Genomic DNA, 21,407 nt, shown 5'->3' with positions numbered 1-21,407 from the left:
CCCGGGCGGCCCAAATTTTTTTGTAAATAAAAATTTTAAATTTTTTTGTTTTAAATAAAATGATTTATTTTAAATAAAAAATAAAAAAAACATTGTTTAAAAAAATAACAAAAAAAATTAATAATTGGTTTTTTATTTAATAATAAAATTAAAAACAAAAAATGTTGTTAAAAAAGAAAAAAAAAATTTAATAAATGTTTTTTATTTAAATAATAGAAAAAAAAAAACAATTTTTTTTTATGAATATCAAATTTGTATAAAATTTTTTTAAATTTTTTTTCTAGTGTTTTAAATTAAAAAATGTAAGTTTAAAAAATTTATTTATCTATTTTTAATCAATTTGGTTTTTTATTTTTTAAATAGAAAATACATGATTCTTGAAAATTTTAATTTTTAATTTTAAACACATGTTTTTTAATTTTTTTTTTTTTTTTTAAACATATATTTCTAAAATTTCTATGTTTTTATGGTTTTTTTCTTGTAAATTTCAATGTATTTTTGTTTTTTTAGTTTTTTTTTTTAAATGTTTTTAATGTTAATTTTACTAGTTTTTTATTTTTTATAATTTTAATTTTCTATTTTTTTTTTTAATTACCCCGTAAGGCGTTCCCATCTGAAATGGACTCCCCCAGCTGCCCCCGTGTCTTATTGTTCACCCTTAGATGGATGGTGTTAGACGATTGAACGAATTTCGATCGTTGATCGAAAACTAAAATAAAACTGCAACAAAAAACGGGGAGAAAATGGGCAGGTAAAGCGGTTCGGTATGACTCTGAGTCCCTTGATTGTGCCGGTTCGCATGGCATTTGCTAGGTATCGATTACCAGTTCGCCGAAGAGAATCTCAGAGCTGCTCCTGAAATACATTGGAACAAACGCGTACTCGTTGCAATGGTCCCTGCTGCCTTGCGGCAGGTAATGGGGGACTAATAAAATAGCCACGGCAATGGCAGCGGGAAACGATCATAAGAAGAAAAATGGTGTTGTCAGTGAAACCAGTTCTCGAAATTTCCAACAGATGCAAAGCTACAACAGATACTCTGAAAACGAAAGAAGGGAATGATGGGTTGGTAAAAAGTTTGTGTAAACAGGGTCGGTTGAGGGAATCACTGCGCATTTTGCAGGACATGGTTGAGAATGGGATTTGGCCATACTCCTCTACTTACGATTCTCTGTTGCAGGGATGCCTGAATGCTAAATCTCTTCCAGATGCCAAACTAGTCCATGCCCACATGGTTCAAACGCAATTTGAATGCCAGGATATCTCGCTAGGAAATAAACTGGTTAGTATATACGTTAAGTTAGGGAGCCTCATAGAGGCTCGCAGGGTTTTTGATGAAATGCCTCTGAAAAATGTGGTCTCGTGGACCGCCATGATTGCAGCTTATGCCCGGCACGAGCATGCTCAGGAGGCCTTGGGATTTTTTCATGAAATGCAAGATATGGGTTTACAGCCCAATCATTTTACCTTTTCCAGCATTCTCCCGGCGTGTACTGATTTGGAAGTCCTGAGGGAAGTTCATGGTGAAATTCGTAAGGGTGGATTCGAAACGAATGTGTTTGTGGGAAATGGACTTGTGGATATGTATGCCAAACATGGGTTTATTGAGTTTGCACGCGAATTGTTTGACAAAATGCCTCAACGAGATGTTGTTTCATGGAATGCTATGGTTGCAGGCTATGTACAGAATGGACTGGTCGGGGATGCCCTGAAGTTGTTTCAAGAGATGCCCAAACGAGATGTCATTTCATGGAATACAATGATTGCAGGGTATGCGCAGTGTGGGGATGTGGAAAACGCGGTGGAGCTGTTTGAGAAAATGCCTGGACATAATTTGGTTTCATGGAATACTATGATTGCAGGGTATGTGCAGAATGGATATGTTAAAGAGGCCTTCGAGCTCTTTCAGATCATGCCTGAAAGAAATGTGATCTCGTGGAATGCAGTGATTTCTGGATTTGCACAGAATGGGCAAGTTGAAGAGGCTCTAAACTTGTTTAAGACAATGCCTGAATCTAATGTTGTCTCGTGGAATGCAATGATTGGAGGATATTCACAGAATGGGCAAGCTGAAAACGCCCTGAAACTTTTTGGACGGATGCAAATGGTAAATATAAAACCGAATACAGAAACCTTTTGTCATTGTCTTACCTGCATGTTCAGCTTTGGCAGCTCTGGAACGAGGCAGTGAAGCCCATGAAGTAGTAATTAGAAGTGGGTTTCATTCTGATGTGCTTGTGGGAAATACCCTTGTAGGCATGTATGCAAAATGTGGGAGCACAGAAGATGCACGCAAGGTGTTTAACAGAATGCGCCAACAAGACACTGCTTCCTGGTCTGCAATGATTGTAGGGTATGCAATAAATGGATGTGCCAAGGAGTCCCTGGAACTCTTTGAACAAATGCAATTCACTGGCATAAAGCCTGACCGTGTTACTTTTGTGGGTGTTTTGTCTGCTTGCTGCCATGCAGGGTTAGTGGACGAGGGAAGGCAATACTTTGATGTCATGACTCGATTTTATCACATTACTCCTGCAATGGAGCACTATGGCTGTATGATAGACCTTCTTGGCCGGGCAGGGTGCTTGGATGAGGCAAACGACCTTATTAACAAAATGCCATTTAAACCGGATGCTGACATGTGGGGTTCGTTTCTCAGTGCCTGCAGAACGCATAACAATATAGACCTCGGAGAAAAGGCAGCACAACACCTTATTGAGCTGAATCCCCAAAATCCAGCACCGTATGTACTGTTGTCAAACATCTATGCAGCAGCTGGTAGGTGGGATGACATTGGCAGTGTGCGGAACAGGATGAAAGAAAGGAAGGTGAAAAAGAAACCCGGTTGCAGTTGGATTGTTATTAACAAACAGGTCCATGCTTTCCTCGTAGGGGGATAGACTACTCCCACAAAGAGAAACAATTTATGCGAAGTTGAAACTTTGTCTGATCAGATGAATGCTGTGGCATATACAGCCAACGTGGGAATTCTACCAAATGGTTTTGAGGAGTAAAAGGATGACGTTCGTTTCCACCATACCCAACATGGGATTTCTACCAAATGGTTTTGAGTAAAAGGATCACGATCTTTCCCACCATAGCAAAATCTGGTCATCGCATTTGGACTCTGGACTTTATAACATGTTCAGTTCTCCTAAGACAGTCGTACATGTACAGAAGAACCTTTTTAAGTTCTAGTCATTGTCACTCTGCTATGAAGTCCATGCCCAAGCTTCTTATGCAGGAGATTGTCGTGAGGGATGCTCATTGTTTCTATTGTTTCAACAAGAAACTGTGTTTTTGTAGAGATAGTTGTGGATGTCTCGAGCATTGAGTGAATGAACCCTGAGTTAGTGAAAAAAGAAAAGCCCAGTAAAACAAGCCATAAGCATTGGTTTGCATAATGACCAAGCTTATGCATGTTGGCAAATCTTGCACTGGTGAAGATGGGCAGTGTTCCACTGTGGATTACGACTTGCCTACTAATCAAGCTTATTTACGTAATCAATTATGATTGGTAGCCATGGAATAGCCGTTAAATTTTGGTTGCATGATGACCAAGCTTATATATGTTGGCAATCTTGCATTGGTGATGATGAGCAGTGTTCCTCTGCGGATTATGACTTTCCTACCAATCAAGCTTATCTATATTCTCTATCATGGATGTGTAGCCAAGGAATAGGTGTTATATTTTCTATTTAATATATGTAGCATTTCAATGTCCAGAACATATTTTCACTTTACCATTGTGTTATCAGAGTTATGAAGCACGGTTAAATTGACAGGAAGATACGTACTCATAGGTTGGGAGAACCAGAGAACCATTCTTTTATGATATTTATGTAACATGGATAAATAAACAGGTAACTATATATTTAGAGAGCTCTATGAGCAAATTTTGGGGATGGCAAACTAAAATTCACCAACATGGAAGTACCATTGCAGTAGTAAAACATGCAATTGGATAATGACAAGAAGCCAAAGATGGTGATGTTTGTAGCAAAGACAAAGGGCGCTATTACATGTAGGGATTTGGAGATTTGGATTCAAAGCCAACTTCCAAATTAATAAAGCTTTTGGTATAGGGAATTTTTTATAATGTACTTATATTTCGGATCTGTTATGTATGTGGGTGTAAATAAACAGTTTTTGATTGTATTTGAAGATAGAATAAATCCGTAATTGTATAAATGTATTGATAGATAAATAATTGATAGAATGATGAATACTACAATGAGGGCGCTCGTTATAAATATCTAAGTCGGGTGTTCTTCCACTAATATCTAAGTCGGGTGTTCTTCCACTAATGGACATATTTTTTTAATAAGACATATTTCATCTAAGTAATTAACTATTTATTATGTTTACGCCGTAAGGCGTTCCCATCTGAAATGGACTCCCCCAGCTGCCCCGCAGCTGGTAGGTGGGATGACATTGGCAGTGTGCGGAACAGGATGAAAGAAAGGAAGGTGAAAAAGAAACCCGGTTGCAGTTGGATTGTTATTAACAAACAGGTCCATGCTTTCCTCGTAGGGGGATAGACTACTCCCACAAAGAGAAACAATTTATGCGAAGTTGAAACTTTGTCTGATCAGATGAATGCTGTGGCATATACAGCCAACGTGGGAATTCTACCAAATGGTTTTGAGGAGTAAAAGGATGACGTTCGTTTCCACCATACCCAACATGGGATTTCTACCAAATGGTTTTGAGTAAAAGGATCACGATCTTTCCCACCATAGCAAAATCTGGTCATCGCATTTGGACTCTGGACTTTATAACATGTTCAGTTCTCCTAAGACAGTCGTACATGTACAGAAGAACCTTTTTAAGTTCTAGTCATTGTCACTCTGCTATGAAGTCCATGCCCAAGCTTCTTATGCAGGAGATTGTCGTGAGGGATGCTCATTGTTTCTATTGTTTCAACAAGAAACTGTGTTTTTGTAGAGATAGTTGTGGATGTCTCGAGCATTGAGTGAATGAACCCTGAGTTAGTGAAAAAAGAAAAGCCCAGTAAAACAAGCCATAAGCATTGGTTTGCATAATGACCAAGCTTATGCATGTTGGCAAATCTTGCACTGGTGAAGATGGGCAGTGTTCCACTGTGGATTACGACTTGCCTACTAATCAAGCTTATTTACGTAATCAATTATGATTGGTAGCCATGGAATAGCCGTTAAATTTTGGTTGCATGATGACCAAGCTTATATATGTTGGCAATCTTGCATTGGTGATGATGAGCAGTGTTCCTCTGCGGATTATGACTTTCCTACCAATCAAGCTTATCTATATTCTCTATCATGGATGTGTAGCCAAGGAATAGGTGTTATATTTTCTATTTAATATATGTAGCATTTCAATGTCCAGAACATATTTTCACTTTACCATTGTGTTATCAGAGTTATGAAGCACGGTTAAATTGACAGGAAGATACGTACTCATAGGTTGGGAGAACCAGAGAACCATTCTTTTATGATATTTATGTAACATGGATAAATAAACAGGTAACTATATATTTAGAGAGCTCTATGAGCAAATTTTGGGGATGGCAAACTAAAATTCACCAACATGGAAGTACCATTGCAGTAGTAAAACATGCAATTGGATAATGACAAGAAGCCAAAGATGGTGATGTTTGTAGCAAAGACAAAGGGCGCTATTACATGTAGGGATTTGGAGATTTGGATTCAAAGCCAACTTCCAAATTAATAAAGCTTTTGGTATAGGGAATTTTTTATAATGTACTTATATTTCGGATCTGTTATGTATGTGGGTGTAAATAAACAGTTTTTGATTGTATTTGAAGATAGAATAAATCCGTAATTGTATAAATGTATTGATAGATAAATAATTGATAGAATGATGAATACTACAATGAGGGCGCTCGTTATAAATATCTAAGTCGGGTGTTCTTCCACTAATATCTAAGTCGGGTGTTCTTCCACTAATGGACATATTTTTTTAATAAGACATATTTCATCTAAGTAATTAACTATTTATTATGTTTACGCCGTAAGGCGTTCCCATCTGAAATGGACTCCCCCAGCTGCCCCGCAGCTGGTAGGTGGGATGACATTGGCAGTGTGCGGAACAGGATGAAAGAAAGGAAGGTGAAAAAGAAACCCGGTTGCAGTTGGATTGTTATTAACAAACAGGTCCATGCTTTCCTCGTAGGGGGATAGACTACTCCCACAAAGAGAAACAATTTATGCGAAGTTGAAACTTTGTCTGATCAGATGAATGCTGTGGCATATACAGCCAACGTGGGAATTCTACCAAATGGTTTTGAGGAGTAAAAGGATGACGTTCGTTTCCACCATACCCAACATGGGATTTCTACCAAATGGTTTTGAGTAAAAGGATCACGATCTTTCCCACCATAGCAAAATCTGGTCATCGCATTTGGACTCTGGACTTTATAACATGTTCAGTTCTCCTAAGACAGTCGTACATGTACAGAAGAACCTTTTTAAGTTCTAGTCATTGTCACTCTGCTATGAAGTCCATGCCCAAGCTTCTTATGCAGGAGATTGTCGTGAGGGATGCTCATTGTTTCTATTGTTTCAACAAGAAACTGTGTTTTTGTAGAGATAGTTGTGGATGTCTCGAGCATTGAGTGAATGAACCCTGAGTTAGTGAAAAAAGAAAAGCCCAGTAAAACAAGCCATAAGCATTGGTTTGCATAATGACCAAGCTTATGCATGTTGGCAAATCTTGCACTGGTGAAGATGGGCAGTGTTCCACTGTGGATTACGACTTGCCTACTAATCAAGCTTATTTACGTAATCAATTATGATTGGTAGCCATGGAATAGCCGTTAAATTTTGGTTGCATGATGACCAAGCTTATATATGTTGGCAATCTTGCATTGGTGATGATGAGCAGTGTTCCTCTGCGGATTATGACTTTCCTACCAATCAAGCTTATCTATATTCTCTATCATGGATGTGTAGCCAAGGAATAGGTGTTATATTTTCTATTTAATATATGTAGCATTTCAATGTCCAGAACATATTTTCACTTTACCATTGTGTTATCAGAGTTATGAAGCACGGTTAAATTGACAGGAAGATACGTACTCATAGGTTGGGAGAACCAGAGAACCATTCTTTTATGATATTTATGTAACATGGATAAATAAACAGGTAACTATATATTTAGAGAGCTCTATGAGCAAATTTTGGGGATGGCAAACTAAAATTCACCAACATGGAAGTACCATTGCCGTAGTAAAACATGCAATTGGATAATGACAAGAAGCCAAAGATGGTGATGTTTGTAGCAAAGACAAAGGGCGCTATTACATGTAGGGATTTGGAGATTTGGATTCAAAGCCAACTTCCAAATTAATAAAGCTTTTGGTATAGGGAATTTTTTATAATGTACTTATATTTCGGATCTGTTATGTATGTGGGTGTAAATAAACAGTTTTTGATTGTATTTGAAGATAGAATAAATCCGTAATTGTATAAATGTATTGATAGATAAATAATTGATAGAATGATGAATACTACAATGAGGGCGCTCGTTATAAATATCTAAGTCGGGTGTTCTTCCACTAATATCTAAGTCGGGTGTTCTTCCACTAATGGACATATTTTTTTAATAAGACATATTTCATCTAAGTAATTAACTATTTATTATGTTTACGCCGTTCCCATCTGAAATGGACTCCCCCAGCTGCCCCCGTGTCTTATTGTTCACCCTTAGATGGATGGTGTTAGACGATTGATTATGTTTACGCCGTAAGGCGTTCCCATCTGAAATGGACTCCCTACGCCGTAAGGCGTTCCCATCTGAAATGGACTCCCCCAGCTGCCCCCGTGTCTTATTGTTCACCCTTAGATGGATGGTGTTAGACGATTGAACGAATTTCGATCGTTGATCGAAAACTAAAATAAAACTGAAATAAAAAAACGGGGAGAAAAGGGGCAGGTAAAGCGGTTCGGTATGACTCGAGTCCCTTCATTGTGCGGGTTCGCATGGCATTTGCTAGGTATCGATTACCAGTTCGCGGAAGAGAATCTCAGAGCTAAGAGCGAGCTGCTCCTGAAATCGAACCCTGTTCGCAAGAATTCCCAAAGATCCATATGACCGAGCCATTGCTCGTTTCTGGGCTGCCTTTGTAGACGATAAGGTAATTTAGTTCATTCTTACTGTTATTCCAATCTTTTATAATGTTAATCCTTGTGATCTACGGATCAGGACAGATGACAGGCAACATGGACTATTGGGTCAAATCTTGAGATTTATTGGTTGCGCGGCGGGCAACAATGGAGTCTATGGTAAAGCCTTGCGAGGTCATGAAAAGAAAAGGAGATACCCACAACAAAGAATTGCAGATTGGAAAAAAGCATTGCTTGAGGTTTCACACTTGCGGTTTGGAGCTAAAGGCATATTATGGGTAAGAACTTTTAGTCTCTGTGTCCCTAATAGTTTGATTGTATTGATAAACGAAGTTTTTCGCACTCACGTTTGGTTTTACTGTGAATAACCAGCGACGAAGGCAAACTCCTGGAGAACGTAGTTCAATTGGTGGAAGAAAAAATTAGAAAGCCTCAACTGTTTGTAGCTGAATATCCAACTGGTTTGGACGAAAAGCTACAAGATTTTGAGAAAACAGTGATGCTGCAGCAGCGACCCAGCGTGGAGACCAAGGTTGTGGGGATTGTGGGTTCTGGTGGTGTAGGGAAGACAACCTTGGCATTAGAGTTCTTTAACCGCAACAGGTCAGCCTACCGTGGATCTTGTTTTTTGGAAGATGTGAGAGCCGGAACTTCTTTAATTTCTGTGCAAAATAAACTCCTCCAAGGCTTGACTTCAGGGGATCTGGCAGTTAGTAACATTGTTGAAGGTAAATCAGAGCTTTCTCATCGTCTCTTGGGTTATAAAGCCCTCATAATTTTGGATGATATCAATGATTCCAGGCAGTTAAAAGCATTATTTTCACCTCTTAAAGATATTCTTAGTTCCGATAGCTTAATCCTACTTACATCTCGCAATAGGGATTTTCTTTAAACCAACGGAGTCTCGTTGATTTACAAGCTGTCAGGCCTCGACAGAGAACAGTCACAAAGGCTTTTCTGCATGCATGCCTTTCAGGAGCCTAAACCCCGTGCGGGATTTGAAGAAGTGGTTGCAAAGTTTTTGGATGCGTGTGATGGATTGCCATTGTCTCTCAGAGTGCTAGGGTCTCATCTTTATAAACAATATTTAGAGTATTGGGAAGCCCAATTGCTGAAATTATCGGGTTTAGTACTTACCCCCGAAATACAAAACAGTCTTAGGATTAGTTACGACAGTCTCGACACCCAGGAAAGAGAGATATTCTTAGATATTGCCTGTTTCTTCATAGAAGAAGATAAAGATCTGGCCATAAGCATATGGGACAGATCTGGTTGGGGAGGAAAGCTGAATCTGCAGAACCTAGAGTACAAGTGTATTCTGGAGATCGACTGTCAAAACCGTATAAAAATGCACAATCACCTCAGAGACTTGGGCAGATATTTCGCTGATAGAGAACTTCCGAGATGTCATCGTCGTCTTTGGCGCCCCACTGACGGCCTTTTTCGTAATGCGGTTATACAACCAAATGTACGTGTTTGAATCAAAATGTTAGTTCTGAAAATTTTACAAGTTATATATTGTTAATACTGTTTGGATTTACGAGTAAGTCCATATTGTTTTCTAACAGTTTTCAGATAATAATTCAGGTGCGCAGGATAAACAGGGTTCGAGGAATACCTGACCAGTCGTTCCACAACTCTTTGCAGCCTTATGTTGATATGAGCACGTTGCACCTATTGAGGGCCGAAGGTAATTGTTTGAGAAGCATATCCGAGTTTCTGAAACAAGCGGATCAGCTTCTATGGCTTTGCTGGAGTAAGTGTCCAGACACTTCCCTGCCTTCTTGTCTTCGAATTCGGAATTTGAGAGCTTTACAAATGACCGGTGGCGAATTGGAAACATGGTGCCATAGTGAAAGTGTGGTAAAGAATGCTTCTTTTTTTCCCCTTTTTGGTTGTTGTCCAGAATACTCAAAATTTACGGTTGCTAATTTTGTAGATGTATTATTAAATTAAATTGAAAAAGGTTCAAAGATAAGAGAGAAAAAATGTAGCCCCAGGGGCATTTCAATTTGTTAATAAGTTTGTTGAAACAACACAGATTCAGATTCAAATCCCCTATAGTGAGTCGTTTAGGGCTTGAACCCAAGAAGCAACAGGCTGCTTTTTGGCTTGAACCCAAGAAGCAACAGGCTGCTAGTACAAAAAGAAAGAAAGAAACAGATAAAAAAAATGTATATGCATCTGAAAATTTTTTGCTTGCCAACAAGTTTTTAATGTATCTCTCCGATACTGTAGCTGTCATTCCGCTGTTCAATGTGCGTTGATTAGGAATGTAATAGAAACCATAATGAAAAGGAAGCTTTGGTATAGAATGTAATAGAAACCAGAATGAAATGCAATTAATTTTTTGGAAAGATCCTTTATACCTAGTATAAAGTGTTGCATAAAATACAAAATTTGTAAAAAGTGTTGCATAAAATACAAAACTTGTAAAGAGTAATTTTATACGGGACCTTGCTGCATTTTGGAAAACAATCCGGAATGTGAATGGTTCTGGGCTTCAAATTCTGTTGTTGGTTCAATATTATGAGTTATCTCGGAACCAATTTTTTTAAAATAAAAAACGCCATTTTTTTTAAATAAAAAACGCTTCTGTATTAATAAAAATAAAAAAAACAGATAGTAAATATAACATATTTCTTGATTACAGGTGGCTTCCACAGCATTCATTACCTCGAAAAAAAAAGTGAGGTCTCGGCTTGCTTGACATCGCATTGGGTGGTTTGTCAGTGATTGTCAGTGATTATCAAAGGCTACCGATAGCGTTTTAATAGATCCAGAGAAAATGCCATTGCTGAGCGCATGGATTGATCGATTCTATAAATCCGATGGACTGAAAGAAGTAATCCCTGATTTTGCCAAGCTGCCGGAATTTATGTCCACTAGGAGAGCCAGTATGATCCAACAAAGAATTGCAGATTGGAAAAAAGCATTGCTTGAGGTTTCACACTTGCGGTTTGGAGCTAAAGGCATATTATGGGTAAGAACTTTTAGTCTCTGTGTCCCTAATAGTTTGATTGTATTGATAAACGAAGTTTTTCGCACTCACGTTTGGTTTTACTGTGAATAACCAGCGACGAAGGCAAACTCCTGGAGAACGTAGTTCAATAGGTGGAAGAAAAAATTAGAAAGCCTCAACTGTTTGTAGCTGAATATCCAACTGGTTTGGACGAAAAGCTACAAGATTTTGAGAAAACAGTGATGCTGCAGCAGCGACCCAGCGTGGAGACCAAGGTTGTGGGGATTGTGGGTTCTGGTGGTGTAGGGAAGACAACCTTGGCATTAGAGTTCTTTAACCGCAACAGGTCAGCCTACCGTGGATCTTGTTTTTTGGAAGATGTGAGAGCCGAAAATTCTTTAATTTCTGTGCAAAATAAACTCCTCCAAGGCTTGACTTCAGGGGATCTGGCAGTTAGTAACATTGTTGAAGGTAAATCAGAGCTTTCTCATCGTCTCTTGGGTTATAAAGCCCTCATAATTTTGGATGATATCAATGATTCCAGGCAGTTAAAAGCATTATTTTCACCTCTTAAAGATATTCTTAGTTCCGATAGCTTAATCCTACTTACATCTCGCAATAGGGATTTTCTTTAAACCAACGGAGTCTCGTTGATTTACAAGCTGTCAGGCCTCGACAGAGAACAATCACAAAGGCTTTTCTGCATGCATGCCTTTCAGGAGCCTAAACCCCGTGCGGGATTTGAAGAAGTGGTTGCAAAGTTTTTGGATGCGTGTGATGGATTGCCATTGTCTCTCAGAGTGCTAGGGTCTCATCTTTATAAACAATATTTAGAGTATTGGGAAGCCCAATTGCTGAAATTATCGGGTTTAGTACTTCCCCCCGAAATACAAAACAGTCTTAGGATTAGTTACGACAGTCTCGACACCCAGGAAAGAGAGATATTCTTAGATATTGCCTGTTTCTTCATAGAAGAAGATAAAGATCTGGCCATAAGCATATGGGACAGATCTGGTTGGGGAGGAAAGCTGAATCTGCAGAACCTAGAGTACAAGTGTATTCTGGAGATCGACTGTCAAAACCGTATAAAAATGCACAATCACCTCAGAGACTTGGGCAGAGATTTCGCTGATAGAGAACTTCCGAGATGTCATCGTCGTCTTTGGCGCCCCACTGACGGCCTTTTTCGTAATGCGGTTATACAACCAAATGTACGTGTTTGAATCAAAATGTTAGTTCTGAAAATTTTACAAGTTATATATTGTTAATACTGTTTGGATTTACGAGTAAGTCCATATTGTTTTCTAACAGTTTTCAGATAATAATTCAGGTGCGCGGGATAAACAGGGTTCAAGGAATACCTGACCAGTCGTTCCACAACTCTTTGTAGCCTTATGTTGATATGAGCACGTTGCACCTATTGAGGGTCGAAGGTAATTGTTTGAGAAGCATATCCGAGTTTCTGAAACAAGCGGATCAGCTTCTATGGCTTTGCTGGAGTAAGTGTCCAGACACTTCCCTGCCTTCTTGTCTTCGAATTCGGAATTTGAGAGCTTTACAAATGACCGGTGGCGAATTGGAAACATGGTGCCATAGTGAAAGTGTGGTAAAGAATGCTTCTTTTTTTCCCCTTTTTGGTTGTTGTCCAGAATACTCAAAATTTACGGTTGCTAATTTTGTAGATGTATTATTAAATTAAATTGAAAAAGGTTCAAAGATAAGAGAGAAAAAATGTAGCCCCAGGGGCATTTCAATTCGTTAATAAGTTTGTTGAAACAACACAGATTCAGATTCAAATCCCCTATAGTGAGTCGTTTAGGGCTTGAACCCAAGAAGCAACAGGCTGCTTTTTGGCTTGAACCCAAGAAGCAACAGGTTGCTAGTACAAAAAGAAAGAAAGAAAGAAACAGATAAAAAAAATGTATATGCATCTGAAAATTTTTTGCTTGCCAACAAGTTTTTAATGTATCTCTCCGATACTGTAGCTGTCATTCCGCTGTTCAATGTGCGTTGATTAGGAATGTAATAGAAACCATAATGAAAAGGAAGCTTTGGTATAGAATGTAATAGAAACCAGAATGAAATGCAATTAATTTTTTGGAAAGATCCTTTATACCTAGTATAAAGTGTTGCATAAAATACAAAATTTGTAAAAAGTGTTGCATAAAATACAAAACTTGTAAAGAGTAATTTTATACGGGACCTTGCTGCATTTTGGAAAACAATCCGGAATGTGAATGGTTTTGGGCTTCAAATTCTGTTGTTGGTTCAATATTATGAGTTATCTCGGAACCAATTTTTTTTAAATAAAAAACGCCATTTTTTTAAAATAAAAAACGCTTCTGTATTAATAAAAATAAAAAAAACAGATAGTAAATATAACATATTTCTTGATTACAGGTGGCTTCCACAACATTCATTACCTCGAAAAAAAAAGTGAGGTCTCGGCTTGCTTGACATCGCATTGGGTGGTTTGTCAGTGATTGTCAGTGATTATCAAAGGCTACCGATAGCGTTTTAATAGATCCAGAGAAAATGCCATTGCTGAGCGCATGGATTGATCGATTCTATAAATCCGATGGACTGAAAGAAGTAATCCATGATTTTGCCAAGCTGCCGGAATTTATGTCCACTAGGAGAGCCAGTATGATCACCGCCTACAGCTAAATAGGGCAAACTTAGCACAGACAGAGGTTGTATTTGTTAAAGTACATTAAATTTAGGTAGTTGAGTCAAGTTAAATTTAGAAAGTAGCCAGATCCAGCCAATCTGGCAGAATGTATATCCATTAGGAGAGCGAATCTTTTGGGTATGATATCACCACCTACTGCAAATTAGGGCGAACTATGCCGGCCTTATAAATGGAGGACAAGCAGAGAGATTTTATTTAAGATGAGTTTATCACCTACGTCAAGAAGTAAGATCACCCAGTAAGTTATTATAATTAAATCCAAATAGTGAAGGGAATAGTGATAATAATCAGAATAGTGGAAGTAGTCAATCAAGATCTAGGATGCCAAACAAATCAATCAAAAGTTTCATAGTGTGGAACTACGTAGAGAATGGTAATGGACGTTGATCCTTCTATGCGAATTACGTTCTTTCACTGTGTTGGATCGGAGGATCCCAAACAAAATATTTTTGTATGTGAGAAAGTTTGGAATGTTAAATAGGTACTAGATGAATAGAAAAAGGTGGCACAATTGTATACCACTATTAGACCACATGTTAACATGGTACATGAAATTAAAGAACATTGTGCCAAGAGGGAGAGGTAGAGGATTATGGGAGATCAAGAAAGCAAAGGAGTTTCGAAAAAAAACCAAAGTCTAGTGTATCACATAGGTCAAGGAGATTGAGCAGTACGTTAGTGAGTCAGTATGGGATTAAAACCATACATTCAAAGAATTATTAGAATTATTATCATTTCCAATTCCTAGTGTGTTGCATAGAGAATCATTCATTGTAATTTCATTTCCCAATATACATGTTTTGTGGAGAACCTACATTAACTTAGTACATTGGAACTTAATTATTTAGATCCTCCCGGTGGCAATCTAATTATCATATGTACCATTTCCATGGATAAATCATGTGATTGATGTGATGTTATTAATTCTAAATGTAACTAAAGTGAATTGTAATGCACTCATGTGTATTTAAGTCAAGATTGAGTATATGAAAAATAATCATGTGATTGATGTGATGTTATTAATTCTAAATGTAACTAAAGTGAACTGTAATGCACTCATGTGTATTTAAGTCAAGATTGAGTATATGAAAAATTTAAGGGTCATGTATTAAATACTAATAAAAGAATTTGTTGTGGAAAAATGGCATTGCCACAGTGATATAAATCATAGCAAAGATCTTCATTCATATATATATAGATATAACAAGTATGTACTATAGAGATTTATTTATTTCAATGATAACTTGAGATTCTTCTGTATGTAAATGAAAAATTAATAGATCAATTTAATCTTAATTTTGAGAGAATTGATTATTTTTTTCTAGTTAAGATTAACCTAAGTACCCATGGGGGATTTGAACCGGTGACATATCGCAAGGAGTGCCTTAACAGTGCACCCATTCACCGTCAATCCAAAGCCCCATGGGCGAGAATTGATTATTTTTAATAATGAAATATTTTTTGATTATTTTTAATAATGAAATATTTTTTGATTATTTTTAATAATGAATTTTTTTTTAATTATTTTTAATAATGAAATATTTTTTTATGATATTATTTTTAATAATGAAATATTTTTTTATGATATTATTTTAAATTAAAATTTAAATCAAATTTATATTTTCATAATATATATTTTTATGCATAAGAGGTTGAAATAAAAATATTTTAATTAAAATAGAAATTAAAATATTTTTTTATTACTATTTTTTTTATTAATATTTATAGATATTCTATTTAAATTTCATATTAACATTAAAATAATTATACATGTTTAATTATTTTATTATTTATATAGAATTATGAAGGAATTATATATTTCTTTTATATTAGGTTATAAAAAAATATATTTCAATACAATAAATAGTTAAAAGAATTAATTAATCTACTTCTCTCTTATCAAATAATGTAAAGTTAGTTAAAAGAATTAATTAATCATTTTCAATAAAATATCTACTTTCCACTTCCTCTGGGTACGTTACTTGGAAATTATCTATTCGAAACTCTGGGTGAAAGAGAAGAGCTTTTTAGCTCTGCACAGATGGTTTATTGGTTTTAATCCGCTTCGTTGCACGCCCCAAAACAATTACATTTGGCCAAAATTGCCTGGCCTGCTTCTTGAACTGTGGACCAAAGAATCTATGGAAAAAATAGGAAATGCTATTGGGCGATTCATATACGTCGATCCTAGGTGTATTGGGGCAAAAGACAAGCAGGTGGCCTAGATTCTCATAGAAAAGGAATTCAAAGGGGGTTTTCCAGAGTCTATTGATTTAACTTGGGAGCTGTCCAAAATTCAACAACGATTAGATTATTGGGGCGTCCCATTTAGGTGTTCAAATTGTCACAAAACTAGACACCTTTTTCGTAATTGTCCTCGTCGCCCCAATGGTAAACAGAAGAAAAAGTTCCATGCTGTAAATATTCCCGTTTCGACATATGAAAGAGAAAATTCGGCATATGAATGGCCTAACACCATGGAGGTCTATCGGGCTCCAGTCAGAACTAATGACGTGCTATCCTCGCCGAAAGGCCGTTCCCTAGATTGATCTGCCAGTCTTCCGCAATCTCGATCTGTATCTGTGAACCATACAAATCGTAATTCTAACTATTTTTCTGATCGACCCCGTTCTTCCACTGTTTCTAAAACTCCCTCGCTGTCCTTTTTTGACCTATCGGCCAGAGTAACGGGCTTCTCCAATATTTCTCCACCTCATGAATTGGAACCAAACCCTGAGATTCCCCTCCCTCCTGCATCTTCTAAGCCTCCATGTATTGATCCTGCGTCTGCCCATATTCAATACATATCTTCATCACCCCAATCCCCTTCCTCTCACTTTCCACCCATCCAAAGATTCCCGTCTTCCCCCTCACTTGGTCGCTCTTTTGATATAAATAATAAATCTCCATATATAGCTCACTCCCCTAAACCTCCATCCCTTGGACATGTACCTGACCATAAAGGTAAGGCTCCATATATCCCTATTTCCTCTCCACTATCCCCTCGAACCTCTCCCCGTAATTCTTTTGATCAGGATATTGACCTCCTTAAAAAAGCGTCTTTAAAATTTCAGCCATTAACTGTCCATCGACCCAATCGTTCCCCCTTGCCCAATATTAGCCCTAATTCAGCTAGAAACATAACTGTCCGCCGCAAAGAGAAGTGTGGTAGTAGACACTTTCGGGGTAGGAAGGGAAGACAGGACTCGTCAACCCGAGATCTTTCCTTAATTGAAATTCCTATTACAGAAATTGCAGCTGAAGATATTCCTCTTAAAAGGCCTCTTAGAGCATGTCGGCCTAATGATTTTCCCAAATGACCGACATTCTATCAATGAACATTCGGGGCCTTGGAGCTGACCCCAAATTTCTGGCCCTAAAAAATCTTTTTGTCTCTTCAAAATCTAAAATGCTTCTTATACAGGGAACCATGCACGATAGCTCACAAACCATTTCTTACTTCAGGCGGATGTTACCAACATGGCATATGGTCGCTTCAAATGCTGTGGGCATGTCTGGAGGACTAGCTGTATTATGGGACCCTAAATGGATTACGACTGCTGCTTTTCAATGTTTCACTGGCATTCTTGTGCTGGCCCATTTCTGTGGATCTTCAGATCCCATTCACATATTGAATTTTTATGCTCCATATAAAAACCAGTACCCTTTCTGGAATTATCTTCTTTCTTCTGAACTACTTGAAATTGACTCTTTGATAATTGGTGGAGATTTTAATTGCACCTTTTGTAATGACGAAATATGGGGCAATGGAAAGAAATATGATCCGATGGGGAGATTCATTCGGGAATCTATTATACAAAATAATTTTATTGATATCTTGCCTATTGGTCAGGGACCAACTTGGGACAATGGGCGATCCAACAATTCCTTCCTGGCGAAAAGATTAGACAAATTTATCTACCATGAAAGACTGACAGAAAGATATGGGCCTCCTACCATGAACATCATACCATCTTTCATATCTGATCACCGCCCCATTTCTTTTCAATGGAAATATGCTGGACGCAGATTTGGATATCCTTTCAAGTTCAATTGTGCATGGCTTGCTGTTGGTCAATTCAGCAAATTTATAAATGATACATGGAAGCTATCTCCCATGCAGGAAAATGACTCTTCCCGGCAATTCCTTGATCGCCTGCAATTTCTTCAAAAGGAGGTTAAAAAATGGCAAAAAGAGAAATCGACCTCCAATAAAAAGGAGCTGAAGGACATATGTAGGAAACTGGAGTACTTATCTACACTTTTTAAAAATCCCTCCATGACATCCACCATCAGAAAACATATATGGGATTTAGAAAAAAGAAAACAAAAGATATTAGAAGAAGAGGCCTCTTGGAGGCTCAAAAGTCGAGCATTATGGCTCAGAGAGGAAGATAAAAACACCAAGTTTTTTCACAGGTTTGCAAATAAGAGAAGGGATACAAACGCTATTTGGGAGATCAAGGATGAGGAAGGAAATTCTCACTCCTCACAGGAGGCTATTTCTAGAGAAGCTGTGAAATTTTACAAAAGGGCTTACAGTGAGGATTCTGTCTGTGATATTGAGGATATTCTATGGGGAATAGACCCATACCCCACTATGTTTGATGAAAGTCTAAGCAAAGCTCTATTTGGTGAAGTTTCAAAAGAAGAATTATTGGCAACAATGAAATCATTCCAGAAAGACAAGTGCCTTGGGCCGGATGGGTGGACCACCGATTTCTTCATCCACTTCTTTAAATTATTCATGACAGATATCCTAAAGATGGTCGAGGAAATGAGAACACAGGGTTTCATAAGCCAAAAAATCTCCTCAACATATATCGCTCTAATTCCAAAGAAAAAGCTCTCCTCCACATTTTCAGATTATTGTCCAATCTCATTGTGCAATGTATTATACAAGGTCATATCAAAGATTATAGCTATTCAAATTAGAAACACTCTATCTCTACATCTATCTCCAGAGCAACACGGGTTTCTTAAAGACAGAAATATCTTAGAAGCAGTGGCTCTCACTCAAGAATTATTACACTCAATGCATAGCAGGAAAATAGAAGTTGCTCTTTTAAAATCGACCTTAAAAAGGCATATGACTGTGTGAACTGGGGCTTTATTCGATGCCTACTAGCTAGGATTGGCCTAGATGTTAGGTGCATCAAATGGATCATGGCCTATGTGGTGGTAGTAAATTATGCAGTCCTAATTAACGGTGTCCCAACTCCTTTCTTCAAAGCGGCCAGGGGCTTACGTCAGGGTTGCTCCCTATCTCCACTCCTTTTCATTCTAGTTATGGAATCTCTGAGCCTACACATAAAGAAAGCTATCCAACAAGAGATATACAAGCCTCTCCCCATTTGCAGGGATATATTCATGTCGCATAATCTTTTTGTTGATGATATCCTTCCGTCAGCCATACTGTGCAAATCAACATGGATATGTATCTATGAAATCTTTGGGAGATTTCAAAAAGCCACCGACATGTATATCGACGATTTAAAATCTTCATTCTATGTCGCTGATGTGAATGGAGGTATAATCACATTTCTAACAGATCTTTTCAACATTAAAGCATTTCCTATCCTGAAGGGCTTCAAACATCTGGGATTCAATTTGAAACCTGTGGGTTACAGATTGGCCGACTGGTCATGTATTCCAAATCGGTTCTATAAGAAAATATCTACATGGGAATACAGGTGCTTATCAATTGGAGGTCGCGCCATTCTCACACAATCCTTGCTGCTACAAATCATGGTTTATTGGGCACACCTTTTCTATATCCCTTCATCTACTATTAACAGTTTAAACAGAATGATAGCTAATTTCATATGGGGAGGACAGAAGGAGAAGATAAAATATCACCTCAGCAAGCTTTCGAAGTTGACACGGCCAAAAAATATGGGAGGTTGGGGCATATTGGATTTACACTCCTTTAGAAGAGCCCTTCTATGTAAATCAATGTGGAAAGTGATTATGGATGAATCCAACTGGAGCAAAACCATTAGAGCTAAGTACATGGATGAGCAAGACATGACATATTGGTATAGACAGCGCTCCACTAGATCCACCAACGGCTCATATATATGGAGAGGTTTTAAAAGATTGGAGTCGTTCTTTAGAAAAAATTTGATTTGGAAATTCCAATCCGGATCCAATATTATCATTGGATTTGATGAATTCGCAGGTATGGGAGAAAAGATCCGTATCTCCTCTCAACTTTTGAGAAATTTACACAGCAGGGGATATTTCTTTTGGGCCAGTGCAATAAAAAAATGGGATGGTGTTATTCCAATCTGGAAAACTGCTACAGAAATGCAATTACCCGGTGCTCTGGAATCCCAATGGAATGCTATCACTATTTCATTGCAATCGCGTGGATTGTATCGCTCGTCAGATAGGGATTGCCTCGTTTGGAAAGGTCTCAGTGGTGCATCGGCTGTATATGCAAAGCATATATATCTCCAAATTTTATTATCAGAGTCCGATACATATCATAATATTTTCCCCCCAGCGTTTTGGAAATTTGGATGCCCTTTAAAAATCATTATTTTTTCTTGGCTGGTTTTTCATGACAGGAATCTCACTTGGGAGAATCTCCAGAAGCGCAAATGGTGTGGGCCTGCCATATGCCCCCTTTGTAGATCAAATTCTGAAAATAATTTGCATATTTTCCTACAATGTCCTCAATCCCAGTTGATTTGGTAGAACTTAACTACTGACTTTGGTTTCGTCATCGTCAATGCTCCTTCTATCTATGAGGCTTCCAAAGCACGGAGCAACATGTACTGCAAGTGGAGGCCCATTTCTTTGTTAACAATCTGGGCCATATGGAAATGGCAAAATCGAATGATTTTCGATTCCAAAAGGGAACCGTTTTATAAATTTTTCGAATCTATCCTTTGTTTATATGAAGCGCTAGCTTAGCCATGACATCCCAAAGTTAGACAAGGAAGGAATCAACAGCCCAACGATGCCTATGGATATCCCTGTGCTTTTTTAAAATACACATAACTAATACTTTCAACTGTAACTCATTATCATCCACCCTTTCTTTCAACAACGTCCATTCACATGTCGCTATTCTTCTACAACCTATTATTATTTACAAAATATCCATTTTCAGAATACACATAACTAGCTATTGCAATTGTAAACCATTATCATCCACCATTGCTTTCAACAATGTCCATTCACATGTCCCTATTCTTCCCCACTCTATGCCTTACGGCGTTTCCTTTGCAACATAAGATGCAAATGCTAGTCTAGTTTGTTTTCATTTATTTTTTATTTTTTTCTTCTTGTTTTTGTTAATGTTTTTTTAATTTTTGTATTTTGACTTACTTATATATATATATATATATATATATATATATATATTTTAAATTATGTTTTTGTTTTTTTCCAAATTCTTTTATAGTTTATGAGATAATTTTTTTTTATTAACATTTTTTTTTTGTCTTATTTTATATATTTTTTTATATGACTTTCTTGAAGTAATCAACATTTAAAAAAATAAAAATAAAACAACTTAAAAATTCTTTAAGTAATCATAATTTAAAAAAAAAAATGAACATAATAAATTTTAAAGTGTGAAAAATAAGTCCTCTAAAAAAAAAGGTATGATGTATAA

General features: G+C 37.3%; 2 protein-coding genes and 1 pseudogene across 2 annotated transcripts; all 3 read left to right on the top strand.

Moving 5' to 3' along the window:
- Positions 1–938: 938 nt before the first annotated feature.
- Positions 939–3,520, top strand: LOC149177240 (pentatricopeptide repeat-containing protein At2g13600-like; annotated as a pseudogene).
- Positions 3,521–7,800: 4,280 nt separating this feature from the next.
- On the top strand, positions 7,801–10,393 carry LOC149177239 (disease resistance protein L6-like). The gene is made up of 6 exons (XM_089421702.1): positions 7,801–8,137; positions 8,211–8,404; positions 8,499–8,854; positions 9,053–9,594; positions 9,714–9,816; positions 10,191–10,393. Exons 2-6 carry the CDS (start codon positions 8,274–8,276, stop codon positions 10,391–10,393), a joined length of 1,335 nt encoding a protein of 444 aa, XP_089277828.1. The 5' UTR covers positions 7,801–8,137; positions 8,211–8,273.
- Positions 10,394–10,914: 521 nt separating this feature from the next.
- LOC149177238 (disease resistance protein L6-like) lies at positions 10,915–12,453 on the top strand. The gene is made up of 4 exons (XM_089421701.1): positions 10,915–11,109; positions 11,307–11,559; positions 11,758–12,299; positions 12,400–12,453. The coding sequence occupies exons 1-4, from the start codon at positions 10,915–10,917 to the stop codon at positions 12,451–12,453; spliced, it is 1,044 nt and encodes a 347-aa protein (XP_089277827.1).
- The last annotated feature ends 8,954 nt before the right edge of the window (positions 12,454–21,407 follow it).

Source organism: Pinus tabuliformis, chromosome 4_1 (genome assembly GCF_031772625.1).
Source record: "Pinus tabuliformis cultivar Carrire ecotype Pingquan chromosome 4_1, CPIR1, whole genome shotgun sequence".
Lineage (NCBI taxonomy): Eukaryota > Viridiplantae > Streptophyta > Pinopsida > Pinales > Pinaceae > Pinus > Pinus tabuliformis.
Note: the sequence above shows the minus strand (reverse complement) of the source record. Positions and strands in the feature narration are given on the sequence as shown.

Coding starts and splice junctions, on each gene's coding strand:
- LOC149177239 (XM_089421702.1), top strand. CDS start 8,274: ATGGAGTCTATGGTAAAGCCTTGCGAGGTCATGAAAAGAAAAGGAGAT. Junction 8,405..8,498: donor GAGCTAAAGGCATATTATGG/GTAAGAACTTTT, acceptor GTGAATAACCAG/CGACGAAGGCAAACTCCTGG. Junction 8,855..9,052: donor AGTTAGTAACATTGTTGAAG/GTAAATCAGAGC, acceptor ACAAGCTGTCAG/GCCTCGACAGAGAACAGTCA.
- LOC149177238 (XM_089421701.1), top strand. CDS start 10,915: ATGCCATTGCTGAGCGCATGGATTGATCGATTCTATAAATCCGATGGA. Junction 11,110..11,306: donor GAGCTAAAGGCATATTATGG/GTAAGAACTTTT, acceptor TTGGACGAAAAG/CTACAAGATTTTGAGAAAAC. Junction 11,560..11,757: donor AGTTAGTAACATTGTTGAAG/GTAAATCAGAGC, acceptor ACAAGCTGTCAG/GCCTCGACAGAGAACAATCA.